This window comes from Charadrius vociferus, unplaced genomic scaffold (assembly GCF_000708025.1).
Source record: "Charadrius vociferus isolate BGI_N301 unplaced genomic scaffold, ASM70802v2 scaffold15, whole genome shotgun sequence".
Classification (NCBI taxonomy): domain Eukaryota; kingdom Metazoa; phylum Chordata; class Aves; order Charadriiformes; family Charadriidae; genus Charadrius; species Charadrius vociferus.
The window spans coordinates 15,601,979-15,611,227 of record NW_009650064.1 but is presented as its reverse complement, the minus strand read 5'-3'; the positions used below and the strand labels follow the sequence as shown (position 1 = coordinate 15,611,227).

At 37.4% G+C, this 9,249-nt stretch overlaps 1 protein-coding gene across 4 annotated transcripts in view; it reads right to left on the bottom strand.

Moving 5' to 3' along the window:
- Positions 1-9,249, bottom strand: part of STAU2 (staufen double-stranded RNA binding protein 2) — a 148,383-nt gene that overhangs the window by 100,836 nt on the left and 38,298 nt on the right. For all 4 annotated transcript variants that reach the window (XM_009891898.1, XM_009891900.1, XM_009891897.1 and 1 more), the window contains 2 exons: positions 7,951-8,058; positions 1,785-1,997 (listed from right to left, as the gene is read on the bottom strand). In XM_009891898.1, the coding sequence (XP_009890200.1) occupies positions 1,785-1,997; positions 7,951-8,058 (321 nt within the window). The remainder of the gene's footprint in view (positions 1-1,784; positions 1,998-7,950; positions 8,059-9,249) is intronic.

The window sequence follows — 9,249 nt, the reverse complement described above, 5'->3', positions numbered from 1 at the left end:
TAATTAACCTAGGATTTCTTGAAAAATCACTCATTGTGTTTTGAAGGCAAATGAAAAGAGGAAGATGATGAAGTAAGTCCTGTGTACATTTTCCAAATCCAGTTTTGCACTCTCCAAACTATTTGCTTATTTTAGATGGATTTGCTTTTGGCTGCTCCTACAGAACTCTGCACTCAGTGTACTGAGTATATAGATTTCTAATGGTCATACTTTTAGCAAAGTAAGTACCAATTTACTTATTTTCACAACCTATCAATGTAACACTCGATGAGGACTGAGTTCAAGCCATAATGGTATAATGCTGTCCAGCCAAACATAATGCAAGCCACACACATAACATAATTCAGAAATAGTCAAGATTATTTTTTTTTAAACTAACAAGAGGCAAATACAGAAAAAGAGATGAAATTTAGGTCCTAAAAGGGTATTCTGAAGCACAGGTTTTGGACATGAAAGTTTCCCATTTTTTCCCCGAAATTTTAGTCTCCAGGTTGCTGATCTGCATAGTATGAGGCAAAAGTGACGCTGTAACACCAGAGACAAACCGAGCGACTCTCCCCCATTATTTACACTGACCTAAAATGAGCAGGAAAGGCTATTAATGTGCCTTTACGTCTACCTAAATAACTATCTAACATGTCAGACAATAGAAAATCATGTACAAAGGCTTTAACTACTTCCTTACAAAATAATACTTCCTAAAGTAAAATGAAATCTATCAGGTTTTGGCCACTTCCAAAGCCTCATCTTCTGCACTGCATAGATGACAAGTTAATTTGGTTAGTTGTTCAGTGCTAAGAGTAGGTAGTGATGCTTCATAAATTATGGACAGCGTGTGGCTCCTTTTGTCAGATCATTTGGAAGACTAATTACTTCAGACGACCCTTTGGTTTTGTACGAATTTAGAATGAGTAGACAAACCAGGGCTAGTTGCCATAGACTGACTGAATTGTAGAAGTAGCAATAAATCTACTGCCACCAAGAATAAAAGCACCATTTAAGAAGCTTGAGCCCACAAGAATCCAGAGCCTCTAAACGAAGCCTCATCAGAGCAGCAAGAAGCATATTAATATCCTCTGAAAACATGCCATATTTTAATGAAGGGACGGTTCAAAGTCCGCAAGTCCTCCATGGGCTGGTCTCCAGTCAATTTTCTATCTGTATTTGAGAGCTAAAGAGCATTATCAAACACAGGCACATGAAACAAAGTAAGTATTGTCCTTTGGTTCTTGACAAGTGACACACTCGGCTGAGATGTCAACATACTCTTGGCCTTCTTTCAAATCTTTCAAAAATCAAAACAAATTGAAGCCACAAAAAATCCCAAATCTAGCTACAGCAGGGGAGGAAGCCGGACTGTGCACCATTTCCCCACACATCTACTATTTCATAGATCTCTCTGCCTCTTCAAACTGGGGAGAGAGGGGAAAGACCAGGGACAGAACTGCCATATATGCTAGTAGGGCTTCCCAGAGGAGATGATGCTAAAAATTCACATGGCTGTACAGAGCTGCTTGGAGGGTTTGATCCTCCACTGAACTTGAACCAAATGCCTGAAGACTTCAGTGATGCAAGCTTGGTTCTTAAGTTGAGCACCTTACAAGCCATTATGTTTGAGAATTTCACAGCGTTTCCAGAATTCTAAAAAGGACAGGCATATTAGCACAGGCAAACAAGTAACAGTATCAAGAGAAAATGGCAAATAAGCCTTTACTGATTTAAAACCTGAGTAACTGCTACTTTCTGAGCAAACAGTCTTAATTCTGTCAAAGGCGGACACATACCTTCAATATTGTTTTTGGACGTTTTTTAAAGTAAAGTTTTGGCTTTTCAATCACAGGAAGAGGAGGAAGTTTCTTAAGTTCTTGTAGGACAGCCATTGCAGCACGTTTCTTTGAGAGTTTCTTACTGTTGCCTTCTCCTTCTGCAGTGAATTCTCCTACTGTAACTCGTGTAACAAAACTCTTCATATGAGGAGGTCCACTTTCTTTAATCACCTTTTAAGCAAAAAAAACATTGAGTCAGTCACCCCATAAGAATATAACAATGTTTGTATTTCTGCAATGTACTTACTACTAATGTAGTTTTCCTGCTAACTGAAGGCACTTAGATGGGTTTTCATAAAATCTGGACAAGTATTAATGAGAGTACCAGGTTTGAGGACAAAAAATTAAGGCTAATTAGATAAAGCAAATCTAACCATCATATTCAGTGTTTCACAGAAAATACAATAGACCTATATTTTCAAAAAGATTTATACAATAACACAATACACAACAATAATGCATATTTAAACTAAGGCTGCTGTTTTTTTCCTTGCAAGGTGCTTCATGTACTAAAGAAATTCAATTCATGAAGGTCCAGCAGGCTTTGGCTATTTCTTTACATAAAATATATTCAAACCTATATTTTTATGGCATCACTTCAACCTGTTCATAATTTTTTTGTATTATCATTAAAATATAGGCTGCTCACACACGGTCCCAAACTTCAGTCTGACAGATCTGTATTTTAACGCTGTCCTAGCTGCAGGCAGCAGCTGCAGCTCTCAACTCTTACCTTGCCAGAGGACACAACCCAGAGCGATATCCCGTACAGCTGAACGGCTGCCACAGCTTTGCCTCCACAACTCTCAGCTGTCCCTCCCAACAGTTCCGAAAGGAATTATCCAAAGAGCCACCATAACTCACACAGAAGCCAATCAGTTCTGAAAAGTTTCCTCTATTCACTCCCTTCCCAACATACTCAGAATGACAATGACAAAACCCATTTGAAGTACTTTGCCACGATTAAAAGTTACAATAATATGGAAAAAAATGTTCTGAATGCTGTACCTTCCTTCAGCTCTTTTTCTGTCTTCATTTTTCCACACATACATCTCCTTTTAGGAGGCTATACTGTTAGGATGCCTTCACCAACAAATCACAGTACTGCAAGTGCTAAGATAGCCATCTCTTCATGTATGCACCATTTACTGGTCTGGACAATGTCTATCAGGAATTAGAGACCTCATTCAGGAAAAGGTTCGGTTATTTTGTTTGATGGGCGGAAGCAGCTACCTAATTTAATCTTTGTTACATGTAATGTGTATAAACAGACATTAGAGCATCTGACAGGCACCTCTTCGTATTATCTTCAAAATCAATACAAATACATACTTTTTCAGTAGGTGCAATTACATCAAACCGTTTGTTGAAGAAGTGTAATGCCTGAGTGCAAGGGAACTGAGGTCAAAGTGCTAGGACCTTCTTGGTGTAATAACTATATTTTTAATGGGCCGAAACCTTCAACCTTAATATTATTACAACATGTTTTGTATTAAAGTTCTTTTTATCAAGGTCGTGTCCCTTGCATTATTTAGTTTTGCTGTTACACTGTAATGAGGTCTCCTTAGGCTTGTATTTCTTTTTTAAGCTCTCTTTTGTGGCAAATTCACCCAGTAAATACAATTATCACAGCATATATCAATAAAAAGACACAAAATGAAAATTAACAGACAACTTTGTCCGCATTTTCCCAGAATAAGACGACATCTTTGCCAGCATGGGATTTTTCTGTTGTAGTCCAGGAGCGTTCCCACTCTCAGATTCCAGGTCATAACTTCAGAAGTGTTTTCAAGATCGCCTCACTTGCAAGTTGCCCACTAGTGCTTCACCGCATGAAAAGGCAGTGGTGCTTTTCGAGGTACTGACCCACACCGAGCCCTGGGAAGCTGCACTGCCTGCACCAGGGCTGGGACGAGCCCAGAGCCAGGATCTCCCGCTCTCAGGCACAGTCAGGCTTCATATCAGCGCTGAACACCTTCATCGCACTCCAGTCTTTCCCACTCTGTTTCAAAGGCGTACCTTAATCCATCCCTGTACACTGCTATCCAAGTATTACAACACGTTGGCCGTAAAACATGGCTAAATTAACCTTACTAAAGTCCTTAATCTTTATGTGGTCTTACTAAGACCATTATATAGGTGTTTCTACTTATGTGCAATATAATGTATTAATAAAATACACAAGAATGTCTATACTGACCAGATGAAAAAGGACGAAATAACTTGCTTAAGAAATATAATTGCTGAGTTCCTAAAATATTAGTTTTATGTAAGTTTTCTCATATATATAAATGCACCCATATATACACATGAAAAAGAATGTTAATACAAAACCAGATTATATTTTCATATACATGAAAATATATTTCTTAATATAAAACTAATGTATTCCGGTGTGTTTTTCATCTTTTAAACTTCTAAGTATGTGACACAAGGTAAATAATTGCCTGGAAAACATTCAAAACTGTTTCTTTGTTAGTGTATAAATGGAAAAAAGTCTGTCGTCAATGGAATGAACCCCATAGGATTCAGATGGGATCCGGATCAAGCTAAACATCCAAATTTGGTAATTTAGCAAAAAAAATATTTACCTAACAACATTTTTGGTTAACCCCAGATTTTAGATCTTTTTACTCCACATGATTTCAAACAGTTGTGTTGTAAGCCTAGGGACAGAAAACACTATAAAGAAATTCAGCCTTTGCTATCCAAGAATACTATATACATTAGTACATTAAACTATTTCCTCAGTTGAAAGATACGACCCGTGGACCAAATCATGGCTAATTTAAAGCTGAGAATTTGATTAAGGGTGACAGTTCAATACACTTTTCTTTTTCTGTTCCACTGATTTAAAGAATAACTCCAGCAAGAGAAAACACATGGGGCCAAAACACATCTAAGGTCAAGTTACATCAAGAGTGAATTTGGCTCAATTTAATGAATCACACTGACAAATGAGAAACAGCAGTACGATTACAACGAAAGAGCAATGCAGCCTCAATTATTAAAGAGGCTCCAGGTAGAAAATTCAAAAGATTACCACAAGATTAAATGGACATTAAAAAAAACAATAGAGGACACAAAAAACAGGTCAACAAAAACATGTCACCTACACTCATGATTATTTAGAAGTTTTAAAATACTGATACATTCCCATGCCCGCTTGTGCGGGCAGACATACCAGATTTTCCCAATTTTAAAAAAACCAAAACAAACAAACACAAAAACCCATCACGTCTGGATGTTTTATTTAAACTGGAGTGAGGAAGGGTGACCATCATGCAAAACCCAAATGAGAGCTGCTCAGCATGTCAATCATCCATTCTGAAAGCCTTAATCCCCAGGAGAGCAGGAGCCAGATGGGTGTGAAACTTTTGGCTGAGAACCTGCTCAGTCTCTCAGAGTCAGCAATTTGGTCTGTTCCTGGTTCAAAATACAGAATCTCTGCCTCACTGTGATAAGACCAGGATACAAGAAACTGCAATTCTTTTTCTCAGCAGAACACTGGAAGGGGATGGAGGGGCAGAAAATGTGCCTGTTCAGGCACTCATCCCCTCACTCCTGATATTGAGAATGAGAAAAAGATATTGTTGTATTTGCTATTCTAAAGAAAGAATACTCCAATCCAAAGAAAGATACTGAGAATAAAATGATAATCTGAAACATCCCAATGTGTTCTAATACCTGAAGCTGCTGACCTCAATTATGTCTTCTAGGCTCACCCAACTCCTTACTGACAAGTAGGAAATAAAAAACATGTATGTTGCAAGAGAACCAAAAGAAGCAAGATTTTAGCCTACTGTCAAGGAGGGAGTAAGAAGCAAGATCACCATATTACAGCTGTTCTAACAATTCCTACAGCAATCAGTTTTGCATCCCTCCTTAAAAATTGTTCATTAAGAGACCCACAAATGCATTAGAGGAGCTGCATTTTGACTTAAAAGTTGATGAATAAAGCTTAGCTAAGGATACACCAGTGAGAAGTACGGCGTAAAGTTTGTTCTTTGTTAGAATTAATGCTTTTATTTTAGTTAATGATTCAATAGATAGAAAATCCATAAAACTCATCCTAAAGTTCCTAGGCAATTAAAACTAGCCATATTACACGAAAACAGGAGAGACAGAAGAAACCCACAGGCTTCTGCATGCTCTCCCTATTTTCCACCCCTTGTGCAACTCTGAGGATGTGTTTACATAGAACTTTACATATCTTTATGACCACTACTTCATTGCATAACACAGCACTGTTGGAACATTGGCTAAAGCTTTGTCAGATGAAGAAAAGGCAGATCATTTTATGGCCTTCACACAAAAAAAAGCTAGAGAAAGCTTTGATGCCTGCCTGGAATAACACAAAACCATTTGTAAATAAAATCCTATTAGAAACATCAGATCCTGGGGATTACCCATAATTGCTTAGCAGTTCTATTGAAATATAAGCCAGTACCAAGTTCAGTCAAAACTCTATTTAAGAATGTCACCTATACTTAGATTTAAAGGAAGGAAATAACACAAAACCTGTCAGAAGAGCAAGAAACTGTCTTTTTTCAACGTTGTTAACATTCTTTGGCAAGTGACACAGACTTTTCCTGTACTAAGTATCTCCACCTCATTCTCTCCTTACCAAATGCTCTCCCTTAAATAAGCCGAAGCACAGGAATGAAGTTAAGAAGACATTCGAAGCACTATCCCTGTTTTCTTTCCAACCTCCAAGCTATTCTGTGACCCATGACCATTCATCTCCTTGTACTTTGGTGTATTGATTTGTATGGAACTATTCCAAATACTTTTAAATACTTAAGGTAAAAAATCATGTGTGAAAACTGAAAAGTTAATTATAAGCTTCCTTTTTGAAACACAGGCATGTATTTCCATTATGTCTGATCTTATATGAGTTTTGTTCTTTCCATGTAGTTGCAAATGGATACACCAACACCCCCAGTCACCCCACTTTTATGTCCCAGATTTGACTTTCTCTTAACTTCCTAATTAGTCCATATTATATGGACCATATATATGAAGCACATAGCCATTTGTTATACTGAGGAATTCCTTGGTCAAAACCAATATTCTTTGCCTTTGGCGCTCTTACATACCTTCTGAAACATTTCTCAGATCTCTAAGAAGGTCCAAATAGCTCATATGACATTGGCCAATTCATGGATATTGGCCAAACACATCAGTAAACTGTGTACAACACACTGTAAGGCATGCCACAGCATAATTTACTTTTTTTCGCATGCAAATATCTGCCTATACTTCAAAAGGAAAAAGCACTGGAGAAAATAACCATCATCAGTATAGGCATTACCCACATCGTTCATATATACTCAGTTTAAATGTAAAACAAAAAGCAGGAAAATAAAACGTACCACTTACATTAGCATTTTCTGCATTGTTTTGGAAAAAAAAAAGGGAAAAAAAAAAACCAGCTTGAAAATCTGGTGTTTCCTACCACAATAATGTTAGATTTTTAAAACCAGTTTGTGTGAGAGCTTTCTCATTGGAAAAATTTTCCTGTTACTATCACTCACTCTCCCATAGTTAGTTCATTGACAGCATTGGAGCTATTCCAAATATTCTTTATTACTTAAGGTAAACAAAAGTGTCAGAAGCAGGTTCATAGATAAAATCATATGAAATGAGAAAAAAAAATCATGAAGGCTTAAGTAGAGATCGATAAGGAATCAAACAGTGTGGAAGATAAAAAGATACCCATGACTTTCTCAAAACAGCCCACTGGATGCAAAGTCTCTCAATGGGAACTTTTGTAGTGTATGAAAGCCTACAGTTAAAGCAAAGCCTTTGGCTTACTCTTTTGAACATTATTTCAAATCAGATTGAGTGTGGCTACTGATTCTAATCCCACAGCACTATACAGAAGATGCTTCAACTGTCTTTCTGCCATCCACAAATATTACGTCTCTAATACTTCTTAAAGAGCATCCAATTTAATAGTGAAAACTCAGTGTCTTAGACTCTGATACACTACCATTTTTTTATTTGTAATTTGCATTAATTTAAATGTCATACCCATAACATTAATATTTTTAACTGTGTTGAGTTTTAGTGGCACTTTTTTAATACTTTCTTAGCAAACACATAAATACATAACACATACCTCAAAACTGACAGGTATATTGCGCTTCAAAGCAATTTCAAACACTACACTGATCTCAGACTTGTTTGCATCTTTATCTTCTTCTGATTCTTTTCCCGTTTCTCCATTCTGAAAATGAAGAATACATAACCATATTACAATTTTTAGAAGACAAAAAGATACAATATGCTTCTCCCCTGGTTTCTCAAAGACTTTTGAGTTCTCCCGTCATGCTGTGAATCAGTGTTTCTACATCCACCTCAGCACCCTGTTATCAGACACCCGCTGACTGTGAAGCCATGCACAAAGCACTTACGCTTCATAATAAAGGAACACATACACATTAATTTATAAATTCATGACAGATAGCAAAAGAACTTCTATGGATTTTAGTCTTATTAATGACATGGATAATAATCATCTGAATACACACTGCTTGTGTCAAACATGAGGATCAAACAGATCCTTTGGGCTGTTTCTCAGTCTCTCTGTGGGTACCCCTTCCAAGCAAGGAAGAAGTCTTCTGTACTTCACGGGAAGTGCAGAAGACTGTACTTCTCTCAGAAGAAATTCAGTGAATCCCCCCATGCTTTGACTGGGTCACCAGGTTACAGGTGTCCTCAGCAGGTCCAGCTGGTTAATGGCCCCTCCGTCGACTTCCCTCTGGGAGTTATGACCAGTGTGAAAAGGTAGTGACAGAGAACAGCTTGCTCAACACAGAACGTTATTTATTTATCCATAGGAACATAACAAACAGAGAGGCTAAGAGATAAAACAACAAAAGGCACACGCAAACATCACCCTGCCTAAAAATCAGCTTTGCTTTACACTTTAGATAAGTCTTTATTTATTTTTTTTTTCCTCAGACAACCACCAGCATGGGGATCGGTTGCCTTCTGCAACCTCTACCTTTTGGTGATTGCCCCCCAAGCAACATCTTCCTTAGTCCTCAGAGGTTTCACTTTCAGCTACTTTTCAAACTGCAAAGCTCTGAATGTTTCCAACTGGGATCTCTCAACAACCACGTAACCTTGGCCAGGCTCCTAATTTTTTATTAGTGGAGGTAAACATCAAAGAAACTTGGGCTGAATTAGGTGGATTCCTGCAGAGTTCCCATCTTACATAACAAAGTCTGATCTAAATCTTCAGTCACCAGCATAGCTACAAAATGCAGATACTGAAGTTATAACATTAAAAAAGCATTAGGTTCTTCACAGTAACAATGAAATTTATCAATCTTTTATCTGTAAATTCTTAATATATTAATCTTTAAGATAACGCAGGACCAAAAATCCAGTAGTCAGCTACAGCATGCAGACT